At 41.9% G+C, this 18519-nt stretch overlaps 1 protein-coding gene across 2 annotated transcripts in view; it reads left to right on the forward strand.

Moving 5' to 3' along the window:
• Positions 1-18519, forward strand: part of AMPH (amphiphysin) — a 250025-nt gene that overhangs the window by 208471 nt on the left and 23035 nt on the right. Inside the window, exons 16-17 of one of the 2 annotated variants that reach the window (XM_047851074.1) lie at positions 5096-5152; positions 10508-10633. In XM_047851074.1, the coding sequence (XP_047707030.1) occupies positions 5096-5152; positions 10508-10633 (183 nt within the window). The remainder of the gene's footprint in view (positions 1-5095; positions 5153-10507; positions 10634-18519) is intronic. The other variant, XM_047851075.1, reaches the window with a different exon arrangement.

Genomic DNA, 18519 nt, shown 5'->3' on the forward strand with positions numbered 1-18519 from the left:
TGCTGTCAGCGCCCCAGCCATGAAGTTTCCATTTACTTTTATGCCAACCTTTTGTTCTCCTTTGAGGAAATAATTGCAGGCTCTGACTTGTTTGCTTGTTGGTTCGTTTGCTTAGTTTTTTAGGTACATCTCACTAATTCAGTCCCATACTCTGTGAATCTCCCCTCCTTTTTTTTTGGCAAACATTAAGCATTCAGTCAGTTTCATCTTCCTGAAGAATTTGCTCGTCTCTCTTTCTGGACTGCTCCGTCTGAACTGGGTTCTCTCTGGCTACACCTGCTGCCCCAGCTGTTCCCCAGGCTCTTCTGGTATGTCTGACCTGGGACTGGCCTTCACCTCTTTCTTATGTCAGGCCTCTCTTTCTGGACACCAGTATGCCTCCTTTGTGGTTTAATCCCACATACTAGAACATGTCCTCATCCACAAATTAAAGCACATCCTCCAGTAGGCTTTCTAAGAAAAGTATGCATGAGAAATACGTATTGGTAACCTTATACATCTGAAAATGTCTGTATCTATGTACAAAATGGTCTGTAAGATTGGATATTTCATTAGGATATAATATTTTCCCTTAGAATTTTGAAGTCATTCCTCCATTTTCTCTACCTCCTAGTATTGACACTGAGAGACTGTTGTTTTGATTCTTTTAAAAAAAAAATTTATCGGGGCGCCTGGGTGGCACAGTCGGTTAAGCGTCCGACTTCAGCCAGGTCACGATCTCGCGGTCCGTGAGTTCGATCCCCATGTCGGGCTCTGGGCTGATGGCTCGGAGCCTGGAGCCTGTTTCCGATTCTGTGTCTCCCTCTCTCTCTGCCTCTCCTCCGTTCATGCTCTGTCTCTCTCTGTCCCAAAAATAAATAAAAACGTTGAGAAAAAAAAATTTTAAAAAAATTTATCTTAGATTTAGTAAAATTATCATGACAACTCCATGCTAATTTTTAGAATAAACAATTTTCTGACAGAACTATTTCACAAACAGAAACTTTACTTCATGTTTGACTTTTATAGCGAGATCATAGAGTCTTTTTATTTCCCTCAAGAATAGATTTTGAGGGGCTCCTGGGTGGCTTAGTCGGGTTAAGTGTCCTACTTGGGTTCAGGTGATGATCGCATGGCTCTTGAGTTTGAGCCCTGCATCGGACTCTGTGCTGACAGAGCCTGGAGCCTCCTTCAGATTCTGTGTCTCCCTCTCTCTCTGCCCCTCCCCTGCTCGTTCGCTCGCTCTCTCTCAAAAATAAATATTCTTTAAAAATTAAAAAAATAAATTTTTAATTAATATTTGAGGATTTTGTCAGTTTTCCCAGGGGCCTTTCTTTTTTATAAGTTTTTTTGATGTTTATTTATTATTGAGAGGCAGAGAGACACAGAGTGTGAGCAGGGGAGGGGGCAGAGACAGGGGGAGACACAGAATCTGAAGCAGGCTCCAGGCTCTGAGCTGTCAGCACAGAGCCCAATGCGGGGCTGGAACTCACAAACTTTGAGATCACGACCTGAGCCGAAGTCGGTTGCCTAACCAACTGAGACCCCCAGGTGCCCCACCTAGGGGCCTTTCTTAATCTTAGTTATTTATAGCTTCTCAACCTTTTGCCTAAGATCAAGTGTTGAATAGTTATTTAAATGGTATTCTCCTTCCAAGTATCTATTATGTTGTTCTCCTTGTATTGACCCGTTCTTCATGTATTGGCTGGTCTTTAATTGGGCATCACCATTAATTGTGTAATACTGTAATAGAATAGTAGATTTTCATCTACTACTAGAAATAGTAGATTTTCATCTACTACTAGAAATTCTGTAGCTTATTTCAGAACTTTAATTTCAATTTGCAGGCAATTTGTATTTGTGTAGAGACTGAACCATTAAAAACTATTGGGAAATGATTGATATTAGTCCTAGGTTTTATTTTAATTCCAATTTAGTAAACATACAGTCTTATGTTAGTTTCATGTGAACAGATAGAGGTGGTCTGTGTATTTACAATGGGATATTTCCGAGCCATAAAAAGGAATGAAATCTTGGCCATTTGCAAAAGTGAAATAAGGCGGCCAGAGAAAGACAGATACCATATGATTTCCCTCATATGTGGAATTTAAGAACTAAAACAAATGAGCAAAAGAATTAAAAAGGAGAAAGAGAAAGACAAACCAAGAATCAGACTCTTAACTGTAGAGAACGCACTGGTCCTTACCAGAGGGGAGGTGGGCAGGGGGATGGGGGCAACAGGTGATGGGAATTAAGGAGTGCACCTGTTTGTGGTGAGGGGGGGCGGTGATGTCTGGAAGTGTTGAATCATTATATTGTTATTTTGAGTTTTGGTATTTTTAAGAAAACTCCTCTCTCTCTCTCTCTCTCTCTCTCTCTCTCTCTCTTTCTCTCTCTCTCCTTCTTTCTTTCTCTTTCTGCCCCCTTCGATACCACTCTTTCTCTCTGGAAGTTTGTAGCATCTCTTTTTTACCCCACTTCTCTGAAATTTTACAGTGATATTCTGTGGTCTCAGTCTATTTTCATGCATTGTACTAAGGCCCTATTAATCTAAAAATCTATGTCTGTTTTTAATTGGAGATTTTTTTTTTACCTTCCTCATGGTTTCTCTTCTGTTTTGGTTGTTCTCTCATTCTGTCGTATTCTCTTTTCCATATGTTCCTCACCTAGTCTTCTAATCATTGTTTTCCTTGCTGTTTCTTTTTCTTGATCATCTTTCTCTTCTTTCCAGTTCTTTTTTTTTTTTTTTTAATTTTTTTTTCAACGTTTATTTATTTTTGCGACAGAGAGAGACAGAGCATGAATGGGGGAGGGGCAGAGAGAGAGGGAGACACAGAATTGGAAACAGGCTCCAGGCTCTGAGCCATCAGCCCAGAGCCTGACGCGGGGCTCGAACTCTCGGACCGTGAGATCGTGACCTGGCTGAAGTCGGACGCCCAACCGACTGCGCCACCCAGGCGCCCCTTTCCAGTTCTTTTAACAAGTTTTTTTTACTCTTTTTTTAAATTTCCAAGAACTCTTTCATTTACTGAATATTTGCTTTTTAATAGCATCATCCTCTTATGTCATGAATACACTTCTATTATATCTCTGAAACTATTAATAAACATGATCGTTTTTTAAGGTTTTTTTCCCACCTGCAAAGTCTTTATTTCTTCCATTTGCTTTTTTTTTTTTAACTATTCAGTTTTTTCCTTTAATATGTGAGACTTTTCCTAAATATCTGGTGATCTTGGCTATCTACTCCCATTTAAGAGTGAGATAGTAAAAAGCTGTCAGGGAACTTGTACTGGTAGGTAGAGTTCTCTGACTATAGGTGTTGTTCTGGAACTTTCTGGCTCATTTTTCCTGTTGAGGAGCCCCTGATGTGAAATTCTTCAGGCATTTATTTTTCTTGGGCTGGTTAAACTTCCAGCTCTCTGTCTCATGTCTGGCGGGTATAATGGGAGGTGACTGGGAAAGAAGTTGGGGTGGGGAGTGGAGTCCCCACTGTCAGTATTTATTATTCCTAAGATGTCTGTGTGTTCCCTAGTCCAGAGACCCTCTGTTTCAGCCTCTGCAAAAATGTCAAGTCTTGTATTGGAGTGAAGGATATCACTTGGTTTGCAGATCGATGAAAGGATCTTGAGGTCCAGTCACTTTTTAGTAGACTTCCAGCCAGCTCCCCACCTTTAGCACCACCCAGCTTCTATTTCCCTTGGTACCCACATTTCTAAATCTTTTGTAAAAAAAATTTTAATGTTCATTTATTTCTGAGAGAGAGAGATAGGCAGACAGACAGACAGAGCAAGAATGGGGAGGGACAGAGGGAGAAGGAGAGAATCCAAATCAGGCTCCAGGCTCTGAGCTGTCAGCACAGAGCCCCACGAAATGTCATGAAATGAGAGATCTTGACCTGAGCCGAAGTCGGAGGCTTAACTGACTGAGCCACCCAGGTGCCCCCCTCCCCTGCCCCGTGTCTCTAATTCTTGATCCTTTAGGAATTCTGAGTAATAAACCAGGTTGGTTTTTTGGCATTTCTTACGTCACCTTAGGATACAGATTTTTTCTGGGTCTGCCAACTTACTTGTCCATTTGTCTGCTTTTCAGTTTCAAAATTTTGTTGCTCTTATCTTTCTTCTCATGCTTTTTATGCTCAGGGATTTATGCCTTTTTAAATTTGCTTTATGAAATTCCCTTTATGGTTTAGTTTGCATTCTGGAGGTAACAGAGGTAACTGCCTCGATTCGACATCTTTAACCAAGTGTCACTGTCTCAGCTTTTCTGTTGGGAACCTTTTCTGTAGGTACTTTTTTTTGTCTTCAACTGGTCGGATTAACCAGGAAAGACTTTTCCAGTCTTTCATCTGCTGGTTATAAACCTGGCTACCAGCATAAGGAGAGGTGAATATTGTCTTAGAGGTCACTGTTCCCTTAGATTTATTCCAGCTTGATTTTTTAGGTCAATGAATACATGGTATGAAATGTTTAAGTTTTGGTTCAGTATTAGCCCATAGAGGTCATACTTAGGTAACAGTGTAAGATTGAATTTCTAACATTTAAAAAAGTGTGAACATATAGCTTAGAGTGACTGAACTCTTTTTTTTCCCTCCTTTTTTAGTGTTTTATTTATTTTTAAGAGAGAGAGCATGAGCGGGGGAGGGTCAGAGAGAGAGGGGGACAGACTCTGCGCTGAAAACTTCGGTGCTGACAGCAGCGAGCCCAGTGTGTGGCTAGATCATGACCTGAGTTGAAGTTGGATACTCAACTGACTGAGCCACCCGAGCGCCCCTTCGAGTTGTTAAATTCTAATTCAGTGTAGATGTCCAGAAGATAAGCTGCAGAACAGAAATGTCCCTGAAATCACTGCCCGCTTTTAAATGATTCTATATTATTATATAGTATCATGCTAACCTACATTTATGACATCTATGTTTAGAACATCTACTGTTAAAATTACTTTCGCATTACCTGCTCTTCTGATTTAAAATAAAAGGAGACTGTTAAAAAACTTTATAATATGTTTATGGATACAATTGATGGAAGCTAATTTAAATGATATCTTTGTCTTTTTTTTTTTTAGCAAGTTAGGTGGAACCTTCATAATTTTTCATCTTTTATTTTCTCCCCAATTTCAGCCCCAGGACACTTCATTGTTCACCATGCAGACAGACCAGAGCATGATCTGTAACTTGGTAAGTTAACTTTGGTGTGTGTTTTGGGGAAGCTGTTACTTCCTGCTGAATGTTCTAGGGTCAATCATTCTAGGTTATCTAGAGCTTGAATATCCAGAATGTGGTTTCTGCAGCCCTTTCCTTTCTGGAAGCTAGGAACGAAGGCTTCTGAAAAATCTCATGGTGTCTTTGATGTTGGTTGCTTCTATTTATAAAGGCACAGTGATCCCAACAAAACACAAAAGTCTCCTAGTTAATGGACTTCCGTGGAAATCCATCAACGGCGTGGATGTTTCTGCCTGCATGTAACTTACTCCACAGGACTGAAAGTGAAATAGCTTCGAGAATTCATGCTCCAAAATAGACCTTTCCTTCTTCTTGAGCCGGAAGCGACCTCATTTCTCATCTCTCATCTCCTCCCTCCATTTTGTGAGTTGTAGAAAGTCATGCATAGTAGAGATAGGATCCTTACGTTGCTGCCAGAGGACGTAGAAAAAAGGCTTAGGTCAGGATCACTCCTCTTGGTGTTAGAGGAGATCCCTCCAAGATTGTTGTTGCAGTTGTCATGGGAAACCCTTTCCCCAGCAGCTTCCTAGTGAAGTGAAGTTGCATGAAGAAGCCTTGAGTGACGTCACTGATGAACTTGGCAGTGGTACACTACGGAGGACGGGGCGCTGTGAGAATTCGTTCACAAGGGTTATTTGTAGCTCACTGGTTTTCCCGTGGGAATGGTATGTAGTTATCCCAGCTCCTGGCTTTCGCATTGGACGCTTAGAATTGGACTTACGTAGAATAAATTTTTCTTTTTAGATGATTTCACTTCTAAGTAAGGAATTCTGTTCTGGGAGGTTTGTCTTTTTTATTTATTTATTTTTATTTTTTATTTTTTTTATTTTTTATTTTTTAGTTTTATTTATTTTTTTAATTTACATCCAAATTAGTTAGCATCTAGTGCAACAATGATTTCAGGAGTAGATTCCTTAGTGCCCCTTGCCCATTTAGCCCATCCCCCCTCCCACACCCCCTCCAGCAACCTTCTGTTTGTTCTCCACCTTTAAGGGTCTCTTCTGTTTTCTCCCCCTCCCTGTTTTTATATTATTTTTGTTTCCCTTCCCTTATGTTCATCTGTTTTGTCTCTTAAAGCCCTCATATGAGTGAAGTCATATGATTTTTGTCTTTCTCTGACTGACTCATTTCACTTAGCATAATACCCTCCAGTTCCATCCACGTAGTTGCAAATGGCAAGATTTCATTCTTTTTGATTGCTGAGTAATACTCCATTGTGTATATATATATATATATATATATACACACACACACCACATCTTATTTATCCATTCATCCATTGATGGGCATTTGGGCTCTTTCCATACTTTGGCTATTGTTGATAGTGCTGCTATAAACGTGGGGGTGCATGTGTCCCTTCGAAACAGCACACCTGTATCCCGTGGATAAATGCCTAGTAGTGCAATTGGTGGGTCGTAGGGTAGTTCTATTTTTAATTTTTTGAGGAACCTCCAGAGTGGCTGTTTTCCAGAGTGGCTGCACCAGTTTGCATTCCCACCGACAATGCAAAAGAGATGGGAGGTTTGTCTTAAAGGTTACTTCGATATTTCTCAAAGGCCAGGACATCTGGAATGCCATGTCTGTAGATTGTCATACTTTTTGCCTTTTGGGTAACCAGGTGAGAGGTGGAGCTGTTTGGCTTGCAAATAAAGATTTAAGTACTTAAAATTCAAATTATGTAGGTGCTGATAATGGAGCCAGAGGGACTTATGTGTCATATTCATTGGTGATTTTCAGCCTGAGTGATGGAGTAAGGGTTATACTAATGCTGGAAGATGAGACTGTTAATTATTGCTTGTGAATGGGTCAAGAAAAATGGAGAAATACTGGAATAAAAAGAAAGGCAGTGGGTCATAATTAAACTCACACCTATTACTTTGATGCAGAAGTCCAGACATAGAATCCCGTGGTTTTTAAGTTTCTCAAAACATCTTCGTACTGCCCACAGCTCACTGTAGGAGCTTCCATTTCTTGCTCTTCCCTTCTTTTGATATGTATTCTCTGAAGCATACATCTCACACCTTCTTTCCATTGGGACTCTCAGCTTTGTCATGGCCAGCACTGCAGAAGCTTCTAACGTTGGCTGGGCCATGTGAGGAACTCGGAAATCCTAGCAAACCCACTTCTCCCGCTGAGTTGTGGTTATATAGGATCTTCCCAGGAGCAGGACAGTTTCCCAACATTTGGTTCATTGACTGGTCTGAGCAAGGTGAAGGCTGAGGTTCGTAGTCAACTGCACATCTCCCCAGTCTGCATCTTACGGCCCACAGGACATCCCTTGAGTGTAAGTTTAAACTCTTTTGAATCTGCAAACCTTGCTCAGGGCTCAGTTAGCTCTATGGCCCTTACAGTTCCCACTAAATTAGCTTTCCCAAATTTGGAGAAAGAGGACTCTAAGGCAAGTGCCATACTGGAATGTGACTAGACTCTTTTTTTTTTAAGTTTATTTATTTCTTTTGAGAGTGAGAGTGAAAGCCAGCGCATGATTGGGGGAGGGGCAAAGAGAGGGAGACAGAGAATTCCCAAGCAGGATCCGTGCTCCCAGGGAAGAGCACCACACGGGGCTTCAACTCACAAAATTACCAGATCGTGACCTGAGCCGAAACCAGGAGTCGGACGCTTAACCGACTGAGCCACTCAGATGCCCCAAGAATGTGACTAGACTCTTAACCCCACTCCCAACCTATCTCCTTCCTTTGCAATGACCTGCCTTCCATCTCATGACAGAGGACACTAGAAAATGTGCACTGAGGTTGTACTTAACCATTCTGTTCTAAAGGAAGAACTCCATTTCTGTGTCTCAGAGTTAAACCATTGGGACATCCTGCTGCCACCAGTAAATTTAGAGTATACTTCTCCTTTGAATGTGTAATGATCACCACCCCGGCAACTAGTGCTCGTAAATGGGTATGGCTTGGATCAACCCATTCACAAGTCTGCCAAGGGAGTCATCTTGTAGAAAGAAAGTGGTAGAAACAGGGCATAATTCTGACCAGGACTATTTTAGATGTTCCCGCAACATGTGGTTCACGGTCTGCCTGTGCTTTTCTTCCATCTTGACAAAATATTTACAATTTTACATTATCTTAGAAGGGATAGAAGGGTGACTTCTATTTCTAAATTGGAGCAGGTGATTTGATGTGCAGTCATGCTACCATGTCTCATCCTTACTAATGACTCAGTGAGTTATATTTCTCCCCCTAGAATTTAAGTTGTTAGGTTGCACAGCTGTATTGTGATATCTCACGTGATATTATATTATAGGGGAGGTGTTGTGACTTGTGGGGACATAACCAATCCTACGTCCTCTTCATACTGTGTTTCTGTTGCATTATCTGATTTCAGTAAGCAAATGCAAGTCACATCATATATGAAAGCACTTACTTATTCTTGCCTTGAGTAAAACTTCAGAGTTTCTTTGGACTTCCAAGAAACCCAGACTCTGATGCAAATGTTTTTTTCATTTTACGTTATCTAGATGTATATATATGTATGATGATATATTTATTTGACTCATATTTGGAAGCTTCTTTTGGTTCCTTATCTGGCTTCAGGCTTTCTCCTTATAGACTCAGCCCACAAGGGGACCGCCACCTGCATATGGATTCCTTGGGGCTTTGTCAAATTACCCTTCTTGTCCCTGTTGTGTAGGTCATTTGATATCGTCCTCTCATAGCAAATCACCTTGATTCCAAAATGGTAAGATCATATCCTGAGAGCTTACAGTATCTCTTGGCTGCTATGAAACCTTGCTCCATTATGAAAATAATTCTTTTGGAACAATAAAAGTGAAATCTTTTCCCATAAAAAACTCTTGAGAGTGTATTAGAGCGAATTTTTTCTTATTCTTTCCTAAAAGTTGTGTCAGATCGCCCCCTTAAAGGTTATAAAAGCCCATAAAAATATCAAATCGCTGCACACTTGTCTACCAAAGTGTCCTTTCTCTTTTATTGTGTGTGTGAGCATGGAGTGAGTCACGGTGGAAGATGCGGTGGGGGGGGGGGGGGTGGCGCGCAAGAGAAATATTTTGTGTGTTAATCCAGCACGAAGGTACTTGTTATTCATTTCCTGTAATCTCAGCCTACCTTTCCCATCCCTTTCATATGGAACTTGTCAAAGGGGCTTTGGCTCTTCATTGCTTCTGATGAGGGAGAGTCTGACAGAAGTTACTGATTTCCCCAATCACAGTGTTTTTTGGAAACTTCTTACTCCTCTAGGAAAACACTTTTCAACTTTCTTAACACTTTAAATGTCCTGATAGAAAAGGACCTCAATGTGCCTTCGATGGCCATGCATTTAGTGGAATCATGCAGCTAAATAAACGTGCTTACATTAGTCAGAATTGAAAAAGGGGAAACATTTTCAGTAGCCGTGGTGATATGCATTGGCTGTGGTGTTCTTAAGGGGCCTGTTGTTACTTAATATTGCTAATTTTGAAACTAACAAAGTCTGGAGTGAAGAGATTCCAGAGGCTTGATTCAGCATATAATTGGGATCAGGAGGAAGTCTGTGTGTCAAGGTCACCGTGGGATGGAACATCCTCACTCTTGGCCACACAATTAGAAGAGTCTAATTGGTATCACAGAGAATACCACCCTGTGGCCCCCTACAGAATTAGCTTATTGTATGAAGAGACTGATTGCTAAGAATTTGTTTGGGGAGCGGGGGAAAGTAGAACGAGACACTGAACAGGAATATACAAGGCCGCAAAGCATCTGTGATTGTGGTGGCTACTTGCCAGGTAGCTGGGTCTGCTCCTCCCAGCCAGGTGAGTGGGACGGTGGCTTCATGGTGACCTAGTCATGCAGATGAATGCATTTTGATCTAAATATTGGAGTGACCCTTCAATTTGGGGTCATTTGAAATGCAGTGCGTATCAGAGCCAGAAGGTCCCAGAGCCCTGTGCCTCTGAGCTCTTTCTCGAGACCTCCTTCCAACTCCTAAGGGAGCTCTTAGGATCTCCTCTCTCTCTGCGAGATGGCAGAAAGTACCATTTTAGGATCTCTTGCAGACATCATAAAGCTGCAAGTAAGTAAAACGAGTAGTAGCCAAAATGGTAAGTCTTTGTCTGACTTCAGGGGAAATGACAGTGCTTGATGATGCTAAAGAAAAGCCTAATTAAGAGTTCATTTCTAGACTTTCCAGTTAAGGGCTCCTGATGCCAAATGTGCAGCTTTTTTTCCAGCATGGACTTCATGAAGCTAGTTGCCCATAGGATGATGAAGAAGGTCTTAATTGTCCAGTATCCTGTGATGTTTTCTACTCACATGTTGAATCTTTTTCCTCTGACCCTAAAACAAACAATCAAAGGCTGAATCTGAACAGGCCCTACCCACAGAGCCGAAAGCAGAGGAGCCCCCTGCTGCCGCCACACCTGCTGTTGGGCTGGACTCTGGACTGGACACCCGGGCTGAGGAACCAGTGGAGGGGGCAGTGGTGAGCGCCGCCCCCTTCCCACCCTCCACCTGCCTTCCCTGCCACAGCCCTGCTCATCTCATGATCTCATTTCTCCCTTCTCATCCATGCTTCACTTGGGCCAAATCACCTCATCTGCCATGGCTCCCCAGGTGCAAATAGCCTTTGTGCCCTTGACAGTGAAACTTCATTCTCGTTTATGTTTTTAAAAGGACGATATCCAGACACCTGATCTTTTGATCTAGTGAGAAACGTCATATAACCTCAGGCTTGGTTCTCAAAAAAAGGGTGTCTTAATTCTTTTCTGAGACTCTCCCATTCATGGTAGGTAGGTTGTAGAACTCACAAATAACCAGCCTTGTTGCCGTTGTGCTCTGTCTGTGATGGGCTAGCAATGGCCCTGCAGGGAGGGACCAACCTGCGGGTGATAAACAGAAGGATACTAACTTTGTTGTCTACATACTGATTTCTTACAATGTTAGTTTCGTAGGTTGGTTAAGTCTCAGTGGCGGATGGAAACCGCATATTAAAAACCCTTGAATCTAAAGATTCCTATGTGTACAACCATTTCCTCGAAACCACATCTGGTGTTGGCTCTTAAAAGAGGGACCTTGAGGTTGTATTCTGTGCAAGGGCAGGGACCCTCTGTCTGCTTGGAAACCCACTCTTACCCCGCTCCACACAGCCACATAACACACCAGGCTGAGCTCTCTACGCACCATGTTGAATTGGACAGTGTAGCGTTCATGAAAGCGACGATAACACCAAGGAAGATTTAATTCAGAATACTCATGGAGAGTGGAAAATAGTTTATGTATGAAATGCAGTTAACATGTCTCCCAAGAATCTCAATCAGGTTACCATTCATTATAGTCTTTACAGAATCTGTACAAAGATGAAAGTCAGCCTCCCTCTTCCCCAGAAGAACATTGCCTAGATTAGATAACTGGAGAAATTAAAGTTACATTTCTTGCTATCATTTGTTGTTGTTATTTTACCAGGAAGAGGGTAGGTCACCGGTCAAATCTATGGTTTATTAATAGAGTAGAAAATAAATAATAGGGTAAGATAGTGATGGGAAATACAGACTCAAGCAAAAGGATTTTCCACTTACAGAGTTGGACAGAGTTCTGTAGGGAAAACAAGAACTGTGCTCTGCTAGGTTGAGTCGCTGTTGGACGTGCTGCTTACACGGACTTCAGATTGGAGAGCGCTGAGGCTCAGTCTCAGGGCTCCAGTGTTGGATTTTCTCCCACATTCGCTAGTGATCTTCATAACTCAGTGCAGATGCCCCCCTCCATTGGGTGTCAGATTTCAAACTGTCCTCCCATGTTCCCTTTAAGATTATTTAAATAACAAAGGAAGGGGAAGACACAGTTAATTTTGTTTTACTACTGTTAGAAAGGGAATTGATTTTCAAAAGACTATAGGTGACACCCGGGAGTTTGATATTGATGAGGTTCAGATGGTGATTTAGAAATGGCTTCAGTCCCAAAAAGTTGTTGCCAAATTTCTGTTTTGAATAGCAGCACAGACTTCATCCTCACCAGTACTTTGAAAGCACATGGATTCCGTGCCCCCAGTGTAAGGCTTGATGCCAAAACACCCAGGGTTTTGAGCAAGGCTGTGTGATGTCATGCCGTAGATTGGAGGTGTGAAATAGACAAGCTCACGAGTTAAATACCAGCTGGAATGTCAGTTGTCCATGGTCCCCTCTCAGCAGGTCCTGGCCATGTACCAATTGCACCTATCCTTCTTTTAACAGACCTACAGAAGTAGTTTTTGTTTTCAGAATTCAAATTCAGGGGCGCCTGGGTGGCTTAGTGGGTTAAGCGTCCAGGCTCAGGTCATGATCTCACAGTTTGTGGAGTCAAGCCCCACATTGGGCTTTGCATTGACAGCACGGAGCCTGCCTGGGATTCTCTCCCTCTGCCCCTCCCCTGCTTGTGCTCTCTCTCTCCCTCAAAAAAACAAAACCAAAACCAAAAACAACCGGAGTCCAAAGTCATTGTTTTTTCCAATGAACAATATTAATAGCTACCCATTACTAAGCAGCTACTATATCAGACCTACCATAAAGATTTATAATCTTTTTTAACCAAGGTTGATTTAAAAAATATTTAACACACCATGTGGTACAGCCATCACTAAAACCAGCTTCCCTCATGTCGGGTAAGGAGATATTGGACAGAATTCCTCTTTCCGAAAACACTTGTCTCCTAAAGCTTGTAAGTGAACTTTGGAGAATAAAAAACAATTTGTATTCCTTGTGAAATATAAGGCAATTTGGAGAGTCTTCTGAAGGATTCAGGCACCTGTCGAGACGCAGAGGTTATGTGGGAACCACAGGTACAGCCCATCTGTGAGCCACCCTCTCTGAGGAGAAAACGTTCCAGTAACTCATTTTCCCATCTTCACACCATCTGAAAAATGGCAACAGAAGAAGGCAGCTTACAGCAGCTCACTTGGACTAACGCTCATCAAAGGTAGCTCCTGTCTCTGTGTCATAAATTGACATGCTTGGATCAGGTCAGTTCTTCTCCATGTTCTCCCTTGAACTTAGGGAAACACCATCCTATAGAATGTAGTTTTGTCCTCGAATGTGGATTTACAGCTTCTTGCTTCCGGTCATAATCATGTATGATAGTATTAGGGTTATTTTTTCCAAAGAAAGTTCTTCTCCCTTGCTAGATGTGTGATATTTAGTTGTAAAGACATAAAAAATTCACCTTGTGTCCTGAGAATTAATTAGTAGGTTGGCGATGGCTGTCATCAGTCAGGATTGGGTTGACATGACCTTTTGAGGTCCTTTTTTTTTTTGCTGCCAAAATGTCACCACACAGTTATTATATTGAGTCTTGACAATGCATCTCATATGAGGTGAAGTTTGTGTTGGTTTTGTTAAAAAAAAAAAAAAAGAGAAAGGCAAATGCAATTTCAAAAACAGGAAATCTTAACCGTGGTTCACAAAGAAACCTAGGGCTTTCAAGAGAAGTAATTATTACATTTTTGTTTGTTGTTCTATTCCCCTTTAGCTAATGTTTTTAGTTTTTCCCTACAATGCTAAATTGCTCCCGTATATCTGTAGGATGCATTTTATTTTTATCTATTTATTTTTTAACATTTATTTAATGTCGAGAGACAGAGAGTGAGTGGGGGAGGGGTAGAGAGGGAGGAACACAGAATCCGAAGCAGGTTCCAGGCTCTGAGCTATCAGCACAGAGCCAGACACAGGGCTTGAACCCAAGAACTGTGAGATCATGATTGGAGCTGAAGTCGGATGCTTAACCGACTGAGCCACCCGGGCACCCCTCTGCAGGATACATTTTAAAAGCCAACACTTGTTTCTTGTCCAAATGTTTCCATGTTATATAAGTGATGGAAATCATCTTTAGGAAAATAAATGATCAGTATTTGTTTCAGATATATATCAGAAAATTAGGTTAAGAATCAGATAAAGATTTTTACCTGCATTTGTTCCATTTTCTTGTTAGAAAGTCACTTTCTAATTTTTTCTAAATTTCTGTCTGCTCCTGTATTTTGCTGTGATGATGTGAACTGGACCAATGCTTTTTTTTTTTTTTGGCTTATTATTTTTAAATATACTGCAATTAAATTTAGGGTTACCGTGATTTCTAAAACAGAAATGGGGGAAAGATCAAGGTAAAGATGTTTTTGGAATTGGTGGAGAAATCTGGAAGGCGAAACACTGACCCATTATTCTGGGGGCTACTTTAGTTTTCGCTGCATTTTGTTTTTTTGAAGATGTCACCAGACTTAAGTAGACTTGTCAACACCAACTTAAGCCACCAAGGCGGGGGGGGGAATATATATATATATATATATATATATATATATATATATATATAAAACACTTAATCTTGCTAGGAAGATTTCTGTGTGCTTCAGTAGAAGACATGTGTCTGTTTCTTCCTTCATTCAGTTGACAAATATATCGGAGACCTCCCTAGATGTCAGGCTCTATTCTGGATCTGGGGCATACATTGATACAGTAAATAGACACAGTTTCTGCCATCCAAGTTCACACAGACTAGTGGTGGAGGAGGTCAAGATTGCAGCGTGCTCGAGGTTTCTTCCCTGACGGTCACGTGCATGGGAGACAGCATTTGAGGTTTCTCCTTGTGCAGAGTAAACGTGAGAGCCAGGGGCTTCCACTGTGCCTCCAGGCATGAGGTCCCAGTATGTCACAGGAACACACAAGATGACAGGAAGCCAGAGTACCTTGATTTCTTGTCTGCCCTTCATCATCGTAGAATTATCTACAAAGTCAAAGCGCCCACTCTGGAACATGCTTTAAATTAAGTTCTATCTATCTATCTATCTACCTATCTATCCCTTTTTATAGAAAAAAACATCACAGAAGCGGCTATTTTCTCTGAGTTTGACTGCATTCCCACTAACAAGTAGTTACATTTTCAGTGCCCCTCTGGCCAGACAATGTCTCTGTTGTTGTGGTTGTTATTGTTATTGTTATTGTTATTGTTATTGTTCCATGGTACCCAGTACAGAGCAGGGTGCCAGTAAATTCTGAGTCATTAATTTGATTGGTTGACACTCTAATCTGGGGGTCCTGAAAGAGACTACAGCCAGAGATCTTAAAACACAAATATTTAGATGGTCATTTTCCTCCTCTTTGCTTCCATTCAGATAATTTAGTTTTGGGTTTTTTTTTTTTCTTGAGAGACAGGGGGAAAGCGAGAGCATGTGTGTGTGTGTGTGTGTGTGTGTGTGTGTGTGTGTGTGTGTGTGTGGGAGGGGCAACAGGAGAAGGAGAGAATCTTGAATAGGCTCCATGCTGACGTCAGGACTCAGTCTCACAACCATGAGATCATGATCTGAGCTGAAGTCAAGAGTTAGAAGCTCAACCAGCGGAGCCATCCAGGTGCCCCCAGATAATTTACTTTTTATATTTAGGAAAAGCAAGCTGCTTATTGTGATCAAAAATGCTGCCATCTTTCTTATTCTGCAGCATAGTAGCTCTGTGACCTCTGAGCCGCCATCACCTCAAAGGCAAAATGGGTCAATAATTTTCCTCAAATTTTCCTGTAATGGCTTGGAAATAACACAAGCCACTAGCTCAGCAACTGGCGCATAGAGGTTCCTCAGACAATGATTTTTTGATGGTATGGTTATTGCCATCATCATAATGAAAAGTGGTTTCCCCCAAGATCAGCAGAAGTAGGTGAAATCTATACTTGGGGAAGAAGAGGGCAACAGACGTGGAAGATAGAAACCCCCTTTTCAACATTGGCCCTATGTCAGAAGTGTTAAGGGACTCAATCTCATATAGGTCCCCCTCAGCTACACCCTCCTTTAGGTGGTTGGAGAAGGAGAGAAAGGCAGGTGAGCTCCAGAGAGATACACAAAGTTGATACAAGTGGCTGGGCCTAGATCTTTCTCTCTACCATTGCCCCAAGTCACAGGAAAGAGATGAAGTTAGCCACCACTAAAGGGAAGGTAACAAGCTGGAGGACAGCTCCCCACATCTCACACCTCACAGACCTGGTTGACCTGGATTTGTCAGTTTCCAGCTCTGGAAAATAGGGCCACTGCTATTTCTGGCATGAGGCCAGACAATGATGAACATCATTGAACATCACAGAGGTATTCATTAACCACCTGCCAGTTGCTAAGCAACTGCTTTCTGGAGTCTACTATTCCAAATCCCCTTCTTGAACAGGCCTAGGTGAGGGGTGTGTAATGTTACCGTTCGTTCTGAGTGTTCTTCCACTCAGAGGTGAATATCAGATTTCAGATCATTCTGCCACTGTCGAGGAGCTATTTGTAGATGATGGGTGCCTAGTGATTTTCTAAGTGTTTCTCTTGACGTGCTTTTTTTTTTTCTAAATTAAGGTGAAATTCAAATAACGTAAGAGGAATCAATTTAAAGTGAACAATTCAGTGGCTTTACTACATTCGTAATGTTGCACCACTGTTACCTCTATCTAGTTCTAAAACTTCCTCATCACCCCGAATTAAAACCTCCTACCAATTAGGCAGGTCCTCAAGCCCTTCTCCCAGCCCCTGGTAACTGCCAATCTGCTTTCTGGCTCCACGGATGTACCTACTCTGGATAGTTCATATAAGTAGAATCCTACAGTGAGTGAAGTTTTGTGTCTGTATTCATGTACGTTTTTTGTCATGTAGGAAATTTTGTGCTCTGGGTGATGTTTTTAACATGTCTGGTTGTAATGAAATGGGATAAAAAAAAAACCTCCCCTCTTCTCTCAGTGTGTATTGGCTCATTTACAAGCCCACATGGAAACCATTGCTGGCCAGTCAGCACTGTTGGGTAGCCTGTGTAAGACCAGACCCATTCAAATGTTAAAAAAGACAACTCTGAGGGCTCCTGGGTGGCTCAGTCAGTTAAGCATCCAACTCAGTTTCGGCTCAGGTCATGATCTCATGGTTTGTGGGTTTGAGCCCCACATCCAGCTCTCTGCTGTCAGTGTGGAGCCTGCTTGGGGTTCTCTGTGTCCCTCTCTCTCTCTGCCCCTCCCCTGCTTGCTCATTCTCAAAAATAAATAAATATTTTTTAAAAAAAGCAACTCTGCTTAGGCAGTAATAACTAACCCCCCCCCCATACACATACATCAATTCCAGTCCCTCCCCATACATGAGAGCCTCAGAGATGCATTCCACTGGCTCAGCCCTCTCGCTCCATGAGTGAGCGTGCTAAGATTTATGGAGTCCATGGATAATGTGGAACTGAACATTCAGACTAGCGTGTGTCACTGTTCTGTATCCGCTTCTTGCCCTTTCTTGATGGTGTATCTTCTCAACTCCCCCAGGGTAGAAAAGCCCTTTACATGGACCACTCCTCACGAGTGGACGTGATTTGGAACCATATGTATGATCAGTAAAAACTGCTTGAGGGAGAATAGAGAAGTTATCTCTGACAAATTGTCTTCTGTTCCCACAAGTCTCAAGTGGCTCAGATGCTTTCTTTGAGAATGACTTTGTGTGGCCTGAAGCGAAAGGCAGTCTGACTATAACACCAAGGGAGTAAGGTTAAAGTAAACAGGGGCCATGTAGTAACAGCAGATATCACTGAGTGCTGATATTTGATGTGTGTTATCTCAAAGCTCCAGGAAATAGGCTTTACCTCAGTGTCATTGTCCCATTTTACAGATTAAGGAAACTGAGACACAGAGCATACGTGGTTTAACCAAACTCGCACACCCAGAAAGTGGTAACATGAAATTCAAATCCTGGCATTTTAATCCATAGATAGCCATCTCCCAACTGCACCAGCTACTATATTTTTAAAAAGAGCAGGCTTTATAAAAGTACATTTGTAGAGGTGCCAGGGTGGCTCGGTTGGTTAAGCACCTGACTCTTGATTTTGGCTCAGGCCAGGATCTCCTGGTTCGTGGCTTCGAGCCCCATGTTAGGGTCTGCGTTTGGCAGTGCGGAGGCTGCTTTGGATTTTCTACCTCACTCTCTCTCTCTGCCCCTCCCTTGTATGCTCTCTCTCTAAAATAAATAAAATAATTGAAAAATGTTTACAAAGTTATTAAAAAGTACATTTGTAGACCGATTTCACAGCACATCTAACTAAAGCCATCGGGGTCACAGCAAGGCGGAAATCTCCCCATCCTGACCCCAGCATGTCCCACCACTAATGCTTAGACTCCGTGGAAGTTCCTGGTTTGTAGCTGAAGGGTCAAGATGAAAGCAGAAATGTTTGTGCAGCCTCAGCCTTGAACTTCTCAGAAGGAACGTGCATTCTAATCCCCCACTTTGTTTTTTTTTTAATTTAATTTAATTTTTATTTTAGAGGGAGAGAATACAGGTGAGTGGGGGAACAGCAGAGGGAGAGAGAGAGAGAGAGAGAGAGAGAGAGAGAGAGAATCTTAAGCAGGCTCCATGCTCAGTGAGGAGCC

The sequence above is a fragment of the Prionailurus viverrinus genome, chromosome A2 (assembly GCF_022837055.1).
Source record: "Prionailurus viverrinus isolate Anna chromosome A2, UM_Priviv_1.0, whole genome shotgun sequence".
Lineage (NCBI taxonomy): Eukaryota > Metazoa > Chordata > Mammalia > Carnivora > Felidae > Prionailurus > Prionailurus viverrinus.